Below are 16,066 nucleotides of genomic sequence, written 5' to 3'. Positions count from 1 at the left end.
GGAGTATACACGGCCGGAGTTTGCAAGATTTCTCTGACAGATCATGGTCGTCATTATTAATTCCATAATTAACCAAACTTGGATATCCACCAACTGCCCACAAACAATCTCTAAGTTTCCATTCACTCTTAACTATACTAATAACTAATAAAACTAATGACTATCACAGGTGGACCATATTCTCCTCTTCGACTCCTGGTAATTCTTTATCTCTTCTTTGACAGGGCTCCCATATGCAAACCTGTAGTGCTGCTAAATCTCCCTGCCAACTGCTCTCTATCAGTAAACCATTCACTTCTTAACTATGACTACTTTAAACTTGCCAAGTCTTGCCTGGGTTTGCTCTTTGGATCCACCTTTTGGCAAAGCATGACACCAGAACTGTTACAAACATTCAGATCTTCACTGCAGCTTCTACCAAGAAAGAAAAGGACAGGGATTATATCAGTTTATTAGTGTTTCTGTACTTTTTCGCTCCTTGACATATACACACTTTGTCTTGAGTGACTCATATGTGTGACTGTAGATTGAGGTGCAGTACATGGAGTCTGTAGAGGGTTGATTCTGGATGCATAGGCATAAATAGTGACAAAATGGAGACACTGAGGAAATGTCAGATTATCATTTACCATCTGCCACACTGTAAAAAAAATTGTAATATAAAAGTATGTTACTGTGTATTTCACAGTTTTGTACTGTTCTTCTAGAATATCATTAAATCATTAACATGTTCCTAATTTAATGTTTAGCGGCACTTGAAAAAAGCGAGATCCAATGTCAAAATAGCGCAACTAATTGTATTTTCATTACTGGAAATAACCGTATTTTTATGCGGGAGTTATTTTCTGTTTTTTTACGGTCGTATTTTGGCGCCCCAGCTGCCGGAATATTACTGTTCTTTTAAGATGTTTTTTTTAACAGTGTAGCTGATAATGTTCAAAACAAATGGTAAATGGCCTGTATTTATATAGCGCTTTACTAGTCCCTAAGGACCCCAAAGCGCTTTACATATCCAGTCATCCACCCATTCACACACTCATTCACACACTGGTGATGGCAAGCTACATTGTAGCCACAGCCACCCTGGGGCGCATTGACAGAGGCGAGGCTGCCGAACACTGGCGCCACCGGGCCCTCTGACCACCACCAGTATGCAACTATTAGTGTAGTTGATAATGTTCAAAACAAGAGTCCCAGGTAGTTTTTATCGATACCAATAGCCTGTATATATATAGCCTTTTTTCCCATATGATGTAAGTATATTAATGATATTAATGAGAACAATGATTGTTTATGGTAATGATAACTTAAAGGAAGCTCTTGGCCATCTTTCATGACAGATTTATGCGGTACATTACCTTTTCTTGAGACCTTTTTAATCAGTTAATATATAAAAATTTGAGAATCATCCAGTTCAACCCAGCTTCACTTACTTATTGCAGACTAAGTCACTGTTGTAACTAAATAAGCTGAATCAGGAATTGGTCCTCTTGCTTCAGAATAATTTACTTTACCTTCCATGAACTTGCTAATGGACCAATAGAAGACAACTGCATTTATGGTATTAAGCTAAGATCAGCGTACCAAGAGTTCAGAACACCCTTATAGATAAATGTGTTTTAATTGCAAAATTGAATACCATTTGGGTTTTTTATTGTATCATTACTACCTTCTGCCCACAAATCCCATCTGTAAAAATGGCATTCTTGTTGGATTGTCCATTAAAACATTACTTGGAAAAAATATACCCCAATTAAAAAGATGCCAAACAGCCTTTCAGGAAAGGATGCTGAATTATTAAAGCAGCAACAATACTTCCTCAACTTAAAGGATCTGTCAGCATAATGTAATGGGACCTGCACAAAATTTGTGAAGCCATCACTTTTTTCTAAAGTCCTGTAGTGTTTTTTTTTTTTTTTTTTGCTGCTGTAATTAACACTGCAGTATATATTCGCTTGCCAGCTAATTACCTCACATGTTCAAACTGTAACTGAGGAGATGACAAAAGCCACGTAATGGAAAAATCTGTAACTCGTACAGCAGGTCTGCTCGATCAGTGAAAATCAATACGTCTTTTACCAAGGAAATTTCAGCAGGTGAGGCGCACTGACCACCCAGACAAGGATTTAGATATGGTTCACTACTGCTTCTGCCTGTCTCTGCAATAAGTCATTACAGGAGTCACATACTGTTAAGTTTATGAAGCTTTATTTCAAACAGAAGACAAAATAGAAATGAAAAAAAAACCCCTCCTTATGCTGATTTAAAGAAAATCAACTGCTTGTAATTACCTAATATACTGCAAAGTTTGAAAATATAGCTTTATTTAGATCAGTCAGCAAATATATATAGATCCAACGTAACATAAACAGAGAACAGATATCCATTCCTCTGCACACCAGGTGCACTCAGTCTCCATCAAACAAGACTAGATTCAAAAAACTCAGTACAAAAACGCTAAATTCAATCAGAGCTGTTCATCTCTCCATGGACAGGTGAAAACACATGTTGTCATTATTAGCTGAATGGGCCCAAAATTTAAGCATTGTCACTCTCCTCACTATCGTAGTATCTGTTCCTCTTGATCTGCTCCTCCACTGTCAGGTCTTCGTCGTCTTCCTCTGCCCACAGAGAAATACCGTCCCTTCCTGCACTGTAGTCTGTGGCAAAGCTGTCGCTCTTCTCATCTTTTCCCCTCACATCTCTCGGGTCCATCCCAAAATCCAAAAGGTCATCCAGCACTGAGGCCGGAGGCTTCTCCCCGGCAGATTGACTGAAGATGTCAGATTTGAAATCAGATAGCAGGCTGGAGCTGCTGGTACTCAAGCCGGCGAAAATGTCCTCCAGGAAGCTTGATGTGCTAATCTTTGGCTCGGTGGCCTCGTGTTTGACAGCCAGCATTCCCTCGCCTGTTTCTGTGAAGAAATTTGTATCTGAAAAGCAATCTGTGGCTTCAGGACATTTGGCACCCTCTGGCACAAAAGCATCATCTGTCTGTGCCAACTCCAACACTTCACTTGGCATCCATTTTGATTCTTTAAAGGGATCGGCCTGAGATGAATCTGTTGCTCTAGCTGTATCTGTCAAAGCCTGCAGATGATTTTTATTTCCCTCAGCCTTGTTAAGCCCTTCGAGCAGAGTTTCATGGTCAAACAATGTCTGGTCATTATTATTATTACTATTATTATTATTGGAGTTAGCATTCAGCGCCTGTCCTGCTGTTGTCTGCTCATCTATTAATGTGACCTTTACTGCCTCCCCATTGTTCATGCTTTCATTATTTCCCTTATCTATCTCCTCCTGGCCTTCACTCTCAAATGTTGCACTTTCTACCTGCCTGTCATGTCCATTTACTTTCACATTCTCCCTTCTTCCTGCACTTTTCTCTTCATTCTCTTCTGGCACTTTCACGCTTTCTCCATCTCCGCCATCATTCCCTTCACTTTGTTCTTTCTCCTCCACTCCTGGGTGCACTTCAGAGTACATTTCAGAATCCCTTTGTGCCGCAGCCTCCGAGCCGCTGTTTGACTCTTTACTTTCTCGAGTGTGACTGACACCCGCTGGCTCCTCAGCGGCTGCTACAGAGGAGGTCAGAAACTTGGACTGTGCTGGAGTCTCTTCGGGCTTTTTTACACTCTCTGTTAAACAGGCACTCTCATGCACCTTGTTATTTTCCTGGAGTCCATTTTGTACTTCAGCTGAAGGAGCAACGGTGTCTTTTAATGAGGACTTCACAGGCTGATTTAGGTGCTCGTTTTCCTGAGCTGAGCCCTCCTTAGGGGGCCATGATGGCTTAACCACCTTCAACTCCTCCTCGATTGCAAAGGATTTTTTAGGGGAATCTGGCTGGGGAGGCCACACTACGGAAATCTTATTTGTGGGCTTTTTGCTCTCATCAGCTGATTTGCTTCCATCATAATCCTGGGTGGCTAAGGTACTGTGAGCAGTGGAATATTTGGAATCCATGACTTTCTTTTCAGGTGACGGTGATTTCATGACAGAGTTCTGCGTGTTCTTATTATTCCAAAGTTCTTTGTGTGGTTTTTGTCCAAATCCTTCGTCATAATTTCCTTTGGACTTGAACAGTTGCTTGTAGTGTGGCTTGCAGTACATGCGTCCATGGAGAGAGGCGTAGTTGCCAAGGCTGTTTTTTTTTAAAGAAAGTAGACAAGTTAAAACAGAGGAAAATAAAAAGGCAAAGAATGCGTTTGCTGTGTGAAGTAGCGCCACCTTAGTTTGCCTTTGCAGTGCTCACAGCGAAAGCAGCTTTTATGGAAGTTTTGTTTGTCCGCAATCAGAGATTCCATGGGGTACACTCTCTTCCGACATGCCCTGCACAGTTCGGACTCTGGAATTCGAATTTTCTGCAAAAGAGAAGGAAACATTTTAATTTGTAATCTGTAACTAATAATAGAGAAATGATTTCTATTAGTCTCAAAAAAACAAATGATAATAAAATAAAGGATTGGAAAAGCTGCAGAAAGCAAAACTTTTAGCAAAGTTCATAAAGCTAATAAGTAGATGTTTTTTTTTATCAATTATAATTATTTTAGTCATCCTTCAGATTTATCTCGGACCCGACTGTGTTTACTTGAACGCAGTCCAAATCCTTTTGTTTGTTTCTGCTTGATTGTTTTGAGTTTGTTAACTATAAACTGAACAGTTAATAAAAGTTAATAAAACTCTTCCGATCTTCTTAATCATAGAATATTAATAGAGTTCTCAAAATGGGAGAGAAATTTTATATTTGTGTTAGATGTCATGATTACAATAAAAATATGAATAATAATAATTATTATTATTATTGATTATTTGGGAATCTTATGCTGTGAAATGAAAAAATGTTGATTCAAAAAACGATGTTGGAAAAAGGAAGCACTGACATGTGGTGAATCCATTTCAGAAAAGAAAAGAATTCACATTAAAGCTGTTGTTTGTTTTTTCCTTGATGAGTTTTCAGGCGGTTCTTTGTTGTTTCACAGACAAAAACAGCATCTCACACCCAGGCAGGAGATATATTAGTTCAATATATTAGCATCATTGCTAGTTTCACACAGCAGACATGTGGATAAACAGGAACAAAATGTAACCTGTGAATATTAAAAAGCATAAAACTGCCAGGATACAAACAGTGAGTTTTAACCTTTCTGACAAATGAAAACACATGAAAGAAAATCAAGTGTTAGAAAAACACATTCTGAAAGTTAATGCTTTTTATCTTTCCACACAGTGCAGCCGATTCCTTAAAAATTCCCCACACAAAGCATGTTCACCACCCCATCATGCCTCATGCCACAGCTCAGTTTACCCGTCACGACACTCTGCTGCTGGTGCGTTATAATCTGCGAAGTCCTCTGCTCCATGACACTGAAGCCCAGGTTCTGGAAAACTCCTTGGCTTTCAGCCCATGATTGCTGGAAGTTTCTCAGCAGTTCTTCGGAGGAGGCCTCAGGGGGCACAGCAACAGTAGGAACTCTTCCCCTCACAACGTCTGCGTAGGACGGAGGGTTACCACGGGTCAGGGAACTCCCAGAATGCACCTCGCTCTTCATCTGTCTTGTCATATTTCCAAAGTTATCAATGGTGCAGAATTGCTCAGTGACTGATGTCGCTTCAGAGTGACCCGCCTGCCCGGAGCAGGCTGCTTCAGGTTCTCTTCTTTCTATTTGTTCTCTAAGCTCTCTGGCTGCTTGAGAACTATGCTCTCCCGTCTCGAACACATCCTTGATTGCTTTGACATTGAGTGTGGGGATGTCTTCGGTTCTTGGCGCATGTGGTTCAGTCTCTGTTTCCTCTGTGTCACTCCCCAGCCTCTCTGCTATTACAATAGGATCTTTTCTGGTGTAAACTTTTGGTTTCGGAGATTCAAATCTGTTTACAAGCTTTGACAAGTCAACTCTAGGGAGATCCTCTTTAAGAATATCTATGGCAACGGTTTCAGTGACTTCCTCACTATCAGGTCCCAACCGCTCAGGGATATCTATTGGATCCTTCCGGATGTACATCTTTTTAACCTCCGCTCTCTGGGCCTCCTCAAAGAAAGACTTTTTATCCTTCACTGTCATCATGGAATCCACCATTTCTGCGACATCCGTCAAGCCTTGCTCGTTTCTCTCAATGAGGGTCTCCCTGTCTCTAAACGGGGATGTTCGCTCTTTTTCAGCAGCAAAACATTCGGGAACTGGCACGAGAGGAGGAAGGGTGATAATGTGAGAAAGCTTTGATGTGGCATCCCCCAGTTTCACCAGCTTCTCTGAGCGACTCAGTGTGGGAGAAGGTGTGGCCCTGCTAAAGGTAGATGTAGGCGTATGTGACTTGCCATGATGTGGTGGAGGGGTTCCGATTGATTTGTAGGGTGGAGGAGAAGGTGTCACTCTGAGTGGCGAGTCAACTCTCCTGGACTCAATACTAATAAAAGTAGGAGATGGAGTGCGGATGCTTGCTAATGGAGAGGACACCCTGTGATCGGCTCCTTCACTCAGCTCCTTATGCACTCTGTTCTCCTGAGGGGACTTTTTCTCTTCCACTACTTTCTTTTCAGCACTGGAGGAGCCAGTGCTTATCTTTGATATCTTTGCAGTCGCCCCACCGAAAACTTTCTTCTCTGGTCTTGGAGGCACTGGCGGTGGCACGGGCTGGTTGTCTTTGTCTTTTCTTTCCTCCTTTTCCACTGTTGTCAGGTTTTTCTCAAAAAATGCGAGCTTTGTTTCAATTATATTTTTGACATAAACCATAATCTCTTTCAACTTTTTCTTGCTTTGCTGCTTAGCAATTTCACTTAAATTCTTCTTCTCATCTGAGCCCATTATCCAGTCAGGGACTTCACTTAAAATCGTCCTGACAGTGCTGGAGTCTATTTTGCTTGGCGCGCCCTCCAGCTCTTTCATTTGAGTGAGCAGCTTATGAGTTACAGTGCATTTCTCTAAATCGGTGATGTCTTCATGGTAAGCCTCGTCTTTGTGGGAAATTTTGCCTGCCCCTTTCACAGACACATCCTTAGGCTCACCTTTTGACTTTCCTGCTTTGATCTGAGTTTTATTTATCTCCACCGCTTGCAGCTTCATTTGCTGTTTTTGCATCTGAACAGCCTCTTGCCTCTGAAGCCTTTGCTGTACCACACTCTCAGTCACAACCACCTCCTCTTGTCTTTGAATCTCCTCTGTCTTCACGCTCTGCTGACTGTGGGAGACAGCTACATGGCCTTGTCCCTGTTGGGTTGCTTCACATGTTATCTTAGCCACCTTGGGTGTTAACACAGTAACTGATGGCGACAGTTTTACTTCTGTCTCATGTTTTTGCACCTGCTTTCCCTTTCTTGTGTGAACGTCTACTTCAACTTCCTTCACAGGTTGGGTCACTTGGCTTTTTTTCTCTTTTCCTTTCACTTCTGTTTTCACCTCAGTTCTCGTGGAAATTAGCAGGTTGCCTTCCAGACTCACTTTGGTTTCACTTTTCTGTGACACATTACTTTTCTCTTGCTGTAAATTCATTTCACTTTTCTTTTGTCCCAAACTGTCACTTTTCTCTTCTTTCTTCTCCACCGGCATCTTAAAGGTTTTTACCTTGAAACTTGGAGTCACCTTTGGAATTTTAGTGGGTTGAGGGGGACTAATTTTCTCCACCTGAGTCAAAGGCACATTAATATTCCTTACATCTTCAGCTTTCAATGTGACCTGGCCTTGAAGATCTACATTTTCATGGGCCGCTCCCTGTGTGGCAGTAACAGACTTGGTGCTAGATTTCTTAATAATCTGCTGCTGCTCTTGGAGTGAAAAAGTGGCCAAGTTCGAGCACAACTGGACTTCATTTTGTAAAACCTCATGGTGAGCATGAGAAACAGAAGCAGTCTGATTGGCGGATGTAGTTTGTCCCTTTTTATTAACTTCGGCAAAGGCTAGATTTTTTTCCGAGGATTGCTGTCTGGAAACATTTGAAGATCCAGCAGCTGCTTTCTTATTTACCACTGAGATCAAAGGTTTGCTCAAAGGGATTTGGGAAGTGGCTTTCTTAGAAGGCATGTCCTGGACCGCTATTGCTTGTTTGGAAACAGTTTTAGCTTTTTCGGCCTTTTCTATTGTCGCTATATCTACTTTTTTCTCAGTGTTTTCTGCTGCAGGATGCTGAGCATTAGCATCAAATGACTGTATATTACTTGGGGGAGAAGTGGGGGTATTCACTTTACTCCTCTCCATTTCATCCTTCTCCAGCCTTTCTTGGCGGTACCTTTCCTCTGCAAACATGAGTGGGGTTTTAAATTTGCGAGCATAAGGTCTAGCTTTGGATGCTGAATCAGGGTCTGGAGTTGGAGGCAGTTTAATTGGAGGAACAAATACTTTTTTAGGTGGCTGTGGGCTTTGCTTTTGGACTGATTTTGCAACTGGAATGCTTGATACTTTTGTTTGGGACATTGCTGTTGACTCAGTCTGATTGCTGATTTCAACCTGTTGGGTTATTTCCTGTTTCACCTCCTTAACTTTAGCTTCTACTTTCTTGACTGTTGACACAGCTTTTTCTTGCTCAGGAGGGAGCTGAGGTGGAGGCGGCGGAGGAGTGGGTTGTTTTTTCTGCCATTTGGGCTTAACTTGTATGGGCTGCTGTGGTTCTGGTTGCTTGGGCACTTTGAATAAAGGTCTGCTAATGGGTTTCCCTGGCCTTGCAGGGGAAGGCTGCGGCATTGCATTAAGCTCCTGCTGTGAGGGAGGTGGAGGGAGAAAATCTTGTGCGCTCGCAGAGGGTGGTGGTGGAGGAGGTGGAGGAAGAGGGAAAAATTCGGGCTCAGACTTTATGCATTCCATAGGAGGTGGAGGTGGTGGAGGTGGGGGAGGGAGGTCGCTGTCTTGCCTCATCATCGAAGGCCGGTACATGGGGGGTGTTGGGCTCTCAGTCACTGGTGAAGGCGGTGGAGGGAGGGAGAGCTCAGACTCTGATGGGGGAGGCGGCGAGGACGGAGGAGGGGGAAAGTGAATCTCTGGCTTCACTGGCTTTTTATTCACACCTTTCCCTCTCATGTCAAGGCTATGGTTATCCACCTTCATATTCTTTACGTTCTGTTTTTGTACGAGAGCCTTATTTTCTGTTTGCTTTTGACACATTGACACCTGCTCCGTTATATTTTGCTTGTGCACAACAGTTTTCTCCGTCACCGTAGTGTGCACCTGTTTGATCGTCTTTGTCTCACACATTTGCCTGTTTGAAATGTTCGCCTGTGATGTGCTTTGCTCCTCTTTCACCACCGACACATCAGCAGCCCTCACATCTGTTTGATCTTTATTAATCATTTGTTTATTCTTTATCATAACAGGCTTGGTTGCCTGTATTTTCTGTTTCTGTTCTTTCGTGCTCTTCAGTTGAGAGGCCCCTGCAGGATTGTCTGTTTTGGCTACAGTAACAGAGCGGTCCTCTTGGGTTATTACCTGTGTTTTCAACGATTTGTTTTCATGCTGCTTCTGTGTGTGCTTCTGTGACTCACCACTCAGAGAGAGGTTTTTCACAGCGGGGGCTGGACTGACTGCAACACTCTCGCTCTTAACTTCATGTGCACATTCATGCTTCTCTTGTTTTACAGTTAATGTGTTTTGCATGGGCGCTTTTCCCTTCTTGGCAGGATACATGCGCTTGGGTTTTGAATACTGCTTTTTTTGCATTAGGCACTTTATTGTCCCTTGAACGTCACCTTTCACAACATCTTCGTTTTCCACCTGTGTCATCTCCTGTCCTTCATAAAGTGATTTAATGGATGTTTTCACATCCCCTTCATGGCTCCCTCTGTGTTGCATTCTTGGGGACGTTGTTGGCTGCAGCAAGAGCTGGATGGTGGCTTTAACATCACCTTGCTCGCTCACTTGGTGCTGATAAACCTTTTTCTCGTTTGATGCCTCATGTAAACTTTGCATGGCTGTGTGGATATTTCCTTTAACAATCTCCTCTTTTTCCACCTCTTTCACAGCTTGCTTTGCCTCCTCGAGGGACTTCAAGGTGCCCTTAATATCACCTGGCACTAAATCTTCAACAGCTGCGTCGGTTTTGCTGGACGCAGATTTCTCCAGTGACTCGAGAGCCCCCCTGATGTCTCCTTTGATGATTTCAGGCTTTTCCATTTCTTTGGCTTGATTCTGGGCCTCCTCCAGAGACTTCATAGTAGTGGGTATGTCTCCTTTTACCACCTCCTCTTTCTCTATTACCACTTTCTGATTGATGGCTTGGGTCAGTGAATCCAAAGCTGCACTGAGGTTGCCTTTAACAATGTCCTTTTTCTCTAGATTTCTGTATGTGACAGTAGGCTCTGTCATAAAAACCTTAACAATGCTGTGCACATCACCAGGAACTATATCATCCTCTGTTACTGTGCGACCGATCTCTTGCTGATTCTTCCGCAGCAATATTTTGGTCTCCTCGATGTCGCCGCCTATAATGCGCTCTTTTTGGACTTTTTCTTGGAGTTCATCCGATTCATACTGGAGCTGCCTCAGGTAATCCAAAGCTCCGGACTCAATGCATGTGGAGTAAAAGCTGACATTACCCCGCTCCGTGTCTAAAACCTTTATCTTTTTAGAGTCTTCTCCATCTGAGTTGGAGAGAAGGCGATAAAGAGTTTTGCTGACATTTCCTTGAATGATATCCTCTTTTTCCATGCCAGCCCTCTCCTCCTTATTTAAAAGAGAGTAGATAGTCATCCTAACGTCTCCTTTCTCATCCTCTTGAATCAGAATGCCACGCTTGGAGGAGCCTTCCCTCTTGAGGAGATTGCTCATGGCCTCTTGAATGTCACCACGGATAATTTCCTCTTTCTCAACATTGATTCCCCTTTCCTGGTTGAATAGCTGCATCACAGTGGTGCTGATGTCCCCACGCTCCTCCTCGTCGATAGTTATGACCCTTTCAGTGGTCTCCCTGCAGTTCAGGAGGTTCATCATTATGTTGCTCAGATCCCCTCTAATAATCTCTTCTTTTTGGATCTGAGGAGTCTCCTGGTTCATGAGTTTATACTTTGCCATGCGGACATCTCCAATCTCATCCGCTTCAATAAGAATACCCTGTGAGTCCACCATTTTCTGAGAATAAAGTTCCTCAAGTGTTTCTTTGACACTTTTACCAATTATCTCTGTCTTTTCCACATTGCTCTCATTGAATTCATGAAATGGAGTGCTTTCAAACAGCCATGTTGTCGTCTTCACATCAGCCTGTGGGATTTCCTCCTTTATCACAACAAGATCTGTGCCATCACTCTCTTTGATTCTATCAAGCGGCTGCTTCTCAAAGAGCCACACAGACTGCTTGACATCCCCTTTCATTACTTCCTCTTTTGTCACTCTTTCCATGCCATCATACTCTGCGCCATCACTGCGTATCTCATCAATCGTGCGGGTTTCAAACATCCATGTGGCAGCTCTAACGTCGCCTTTTTGGATTTCACTCATGCTAACAGTTCTGATGTACTTTTGAGACATCTCATCAGTCTCAAAACGCTGCTTATTTTTCTTCACATCGCCGCCTTGGATATCTTCAACTGTCTTTGACCTCACTTTTATCTCCTCTGTAATTTCGTCCAGAGGTTGCGTTTCAAACCTCCACCTGGCAGAGCTAACATCCTTTTTGCTGATACCTTCCTCAGTCACAGCTTTAATAACATACACCTCCTCAGAATCTCTAATTGAATCCAAAGGCTTTGTCTCAAACAGCCATCGGGCCCCCACCACATCTCCTCTCATGATTTCTTCTTTAGTAACTGTAGTTACTTCATGATAGTGGCCTTCTTTGTCACAGATGGCATAGAGAGGCTGGGTTTCAAACATCATGGTGTAATTTTTCACATCCCCTTTCTCTATTTCATCTCTAAAGATACTGGAGAGTTTTGAAATATCACTCTCAGTGGACTCCTCTTTAATTTGATCCAGAGAGAATGTCTCAAAAATAAAGCGGCCTTTATCAACATCACCTCCCTGAACATCAGTTACTGTGCGAATTTCCCTTGCCTCAGTGCCTTCATCACGGATCGCATCAATCGGCTGGTTCTCGAACTTCCAAGTGCAGTTGACCACATTTCCCCTCTGGAGGTCCTGAGCTTGTTGCACCTTCAGCTTCTGCATTGTCTCCTCAGAGGTGGAGCTCATAATGTCAGAGGAGCAATTCTCAAAGATGTACTTCATCCTGGAAACATCACCGGACTGGATGTCGATTTCTGTGACTCTCCTGAAAGAGCTGCTGTCCTCCCCAGTGATGTTTTCCAGATTCTCTGTTTCAAAGAGGAAGCGAGCCAGCCGCACGTCTTTTCCCTGAACATCCTCCTGCTTTACAGTGCAGGTCTTCAGGATGGTCTCTGACTCTGAATGATCTCGTATGTTGTCTAGTGTCTGTGTCTCAAAGAGCCAAGTACATGTTTTTACGTCACCTTTTTGCACTTCTTCAACATCGGACTCACTCTTATCCACTTTTTCATACAAAACATCCATTGGCTGAGTTTCAAATAGCCACCTACAAGTCTTTACATCTCCTTTCTCAATCTGAATACTTTTGTTAGTTTTATTATCTTCATTCTCAAAATTACCGAAAAATTGAATGGTGTCAAGTGGTTGGGTTTCAAACAGCCACTTGGCTGTTTTGACATCCCCTGACTCAATTTCCTGTTTAGATATGCCCTTTATGATCTGAAACTTACTAATGCTTTCATCAAATTCATCAATAGGACGCGTCTCGAACATCCATCTGCAACTGCGAACGTCTCCTTTCACAATCTCCTCACGCCTCACAGTCCTTACCTCATGGTAATGGCCAGAGCTGTCTTGCATAGCATACAATGGGGTTGATTCAAAGAGAACTCTGTTGGACTTGACATAGCCACTTGTGACACCTTCGACCTGAATTTTCTGCATTCCCTCACATTTACTTAAATCCATGCTTTCAAACCTTTCTTTGTAGTTTGTCACATCCCCTTTGTCAAGCGCTTCAATATTCACAGTTCTTGTAATCTCCTTTTTCTCCTCCCTTATATTCTCCAAGGGCTGACTTTCAAACACCCACCTTTGATGCCTCACGTCACCCTTTTCTTCTTCTGTTGCCATTGTTTTCTTAAGTTTTCCTACTTCAACCAGCTCTTTCAGATTTTCCATCGGTACTGTTTCAAACAGATGTTTGGCTGATTGAACATCACCTCCTACAATCTCCTCAGAGGGTAAAGGTCGAGCATTGGCATTATCTTTCAGAGTATCCATAGGCTGAGTCTCGAAAACAAGACAGTGGTTCCTTACATCAGCTCCAATTATTTCATCTTTTTCCTTCTTTGAGCTCTCCCATTCTTCATCCTTGATTGTGTCGAGTGTCTTTGTCTCGAAAAGCCATCTACCTTTGTTCACACCACTTTGAATGTTATCCTCCATGGAAATCCCACATATCAGCTTTACTTTGGCAGGGTCTCTGTTGATCATATCCAGAGGCTGGGTTTCAAACATCCAACGTGATGTCTTCACATCTCCTTTTTCTGTCTCCTCTCTGCGAATGGTAGTGATTTCCAGCATCTCTCCTGAATCGCCTCTGATGACACACATGGGCAGTGTGTCAAACATGCGGGACGTTGTCTTCACATTGCCCTTAATTTCTTCCAGCTCAGACTTCAGGTTGAGGAAGTGACTCTCCTCGATTGTTTCTGTTTTACCCAACCAATCCAGATGCTGGGTCTCAAACAGATACCTGGCGGTTTTCACATCTCCACCAGTAATGTCTTTAGTCACACAAGCATCCGTCTCCTGTTCATCTTCTTGGTAGATCTTATTCAGATAATCAAGCGGCTGCGTTTCAAAGAGCCACGTCGCAGTACGGACATCTCCTCTTGCTAGATCGGTCTGTTTTTGCGATTGCTCAGTTGTATCGGATGTTTCTGCGCCCAGAGTGTCTATAGGCTGCGTCTCGAACATCCAAGCTGTGTATCTGACATCTTTGCCAGCAATGATTTCCTGCTGGGCAATAGTCTTCTCATCATTCTCATCAGGGGTATCGTCTTTAATCGTATCTAAGGGTTTGTTTTCAAACATCCAGCGCATGGACTGCACTTCACCTTTAAGGATCTCATCCCACTCCAGGTATTCTCTGTCAGGGCTCGAACACTTACTGGAGCTGTTGCCATCATTTTCAAACATATAGCACACCTGCTGGACGTCACCCACCCCTTCCTTGCTCTCCAACTCTGTCATTTCTGTTTCACTGAGCTGACTTAAAATGTCAACTTCAAGGTTTTTGCGCACTTCTGGGTGTATGTGTTTGTAGAGGCGCTTTATTTCAGCCATGCTCTTGTGTTTTAAGTACTGTTCCCTGTTAATAGTATACTTATGTTGAGATGTCGACTCCTGAGGCTGAGGAGAGACAATGTGGTCTGGGACTTTTTGTGACACCTGCAGCAGGTTTGCGGGTGGAGGAGGGAAATGGTCTGTCACCTCAGAAGCCACTGTTGAAGCAGATGCTACTGATGAAGCAGAAGCTGTCTTTACAGTGGAAGAAGCTTCATATCTTGTCATAGCAGATTTTTTAGAGGACTGGTTCACTGGTGCCCACTGAAACTTGTCAAAATCCACATCAACCTATGATTCACAAGACGTTTTCATCACAAAGAGAGGAACAGTGAGGTTAGAATCGTATTTGGAAAAAATATGTTGATTTTGTGGAATGAAAAGTAGTGGAGAGGAAAGCTTTGAAGCTGAGCAGGAATTAAGAAGTTGCACATTTTACACCTCAAATGAAAATGATTGGAAAAGTTAAAGCTAGACGCAAATAATTCTAATTTGGATGTAAATGCACAAAAGCTGACACATGTTGATTGAAATACTCATTGAACTGCAGACAGTAATGCGACCGTTCTTTTTTGTGTGTGTTTTTCTGGGGTTTCTCTTTAACGGTGAAACTGTCAGACTTCAGCTGTGTAATGACATGAGGCCTTTTATCCAATCCAATTTATTCCCCATCAACTCATGGCATGCGCAATTTCCTTTTGATGATTTCATGATGTGGCCATATCCTCATACTGATACCTAATAAACAACCCAAACTATCATCTATTTCGATAAACAGACAGCATCATTACCTTAATTTCCTTGGCTGGTGTAGCTTCCTCAATCGTTTTTTCATACTGCTGCTTCAAAGCCTGAGTGGAAACCTTTGGTACGTCCTCTCCTCTGACAAGCATAACTGAATTAGACACGAGAAGAAGGCTGCCTCATTAAGTCATTCGTAGTGGGGAAGCTCAGGGGGTTTGGAAAGAGAAATAAATCATTTCATTAAAAACCTGAGTAGTTTTCATTTTCTGAAACCATGCAGTGGTGATTGCCCAATTTCCCTTTCCAATATTTTACTTTCCTGACTTTGCCCTGATTAGATTTGCTGCTATGCACTGAATATAAAATCATCAGAACTCCATCTCATTTTCAGAGCTCTTCCCTTATTCAGCGTGTAGAGAGAACAATTATTATTATGCAGGACGTAAGGGGTGCTGTGATAAAAACCTGTAAATCACAGTATAAAAGGCATGAGCAGAATAACCTGTTTCATTGTAGTGGTTCCCGTAACTGGCAGCCGCGTCGTTCTGGTGGACTCTTTGATTGTGGCTCGCCTGTGAAAAGACAAATCAACAGTATACTGGCAACTGCACTCAAGCCTTGGACTGTTTTTAGTCAATGAGATATAAAAGGCTCGGTATAAGGCTCATTTACTAAAGAATTAATAGTAAGGTCTGTGTGTATTACAGGTAGGATGCTACCCTATAACTTATGACAAATACCTCTTCGAGAGAGAGGGCTGTGGTGGGGGTGAGCTCTCTGGCACTGCTTCTCGCTGTCACCTCGGAGGAGCTTGACATCTCCTGTCAAACAGAAAAATGGGAATGTGGACATGCTGAACCCCTCTCAGTGTGCCAACACACTCCCACAGCTAAAAAATAGCCACACACACACTAAGAAAGAAGTTTTATCACCTCATGACTGCGAGCTGTTGGAAACAGCGGGACGGAAGCAATTTTTAGACCATGAAAAAGGTTAATAAAGCCCCTCTGTGGTCGGTAACAAATGTTTTTCCATTACTATGCTGC

General features: G+C 42.8%; 1 protein-coding gene across 3 annotated transcripts in view; it reads right to left on the bottom strand.

Moving 5' to 3' along the window:
- Nucleotides 1-2,186: 2,186 nt before the first annotated feature.
- xirp2a (xin actin binding repeat containing 2a) overlaps nt 2,187-16,066 on the bottom strand; it is a 79,208-nt gene continuing 65,328 nt past the window's right edge. For 2 of the 3 annotated variants that reach the window (XM_086284345.1, XM_086284346.1), the window contains 6 exons: nt 15,761-15,841; nt 15,523-15,592; nt 15,068-15,171; nt 5,309-14,567; nt 4,231-4,364; nt 4,006-4,144 (listed from right to left, as the gene is read on the bottom strand). In XM_086284345.1, the coding sequence (XP_086140471.1) occupies nt 4,270-4,364; nt 5,309-14,567; nt 15,068-15,171; nt 15,523-15,592; nt 15,761-15,841 (9,609 nt within the window). In that variant the 3' untranslated portion in view covers nt 4,006-4,144; nt 4,231-4,269. Of the gene's footprint in view, nt 4,145-4,230; nt 4,365-5,308; nt 14,568-15,067; nt 15,172-15,522; nt 15,593-15,760; nt 15,842-16,066 lie in introns of all 3 variants that reach the window. The other variant, XM_086284347.1, reaches the window with a different exon arrangement.

This window comes from Aulonocara sp. 'chitande type north' Nkhata Bay, linkage group LG23, assembly GCF_057382095.1.
Source record: "Aulonocara sp. 'chitande type north' Nkhata Bay isolate Kocher_YH1m ecotype deep benthic linkage group LG23, A_spYH_male_GT1.1, whole genome shotgun sequence".
NCBI lineage: Eukaryota > Metazoa > Chordata > Actinopteri > Cichliformes > Cichlidae > Aulonocara > Aulonocara sp. 'chitande type north' Nkhata Bay.
This window is presented reverse-complemented; position numbering and strand designations above follow the sequence as displayed.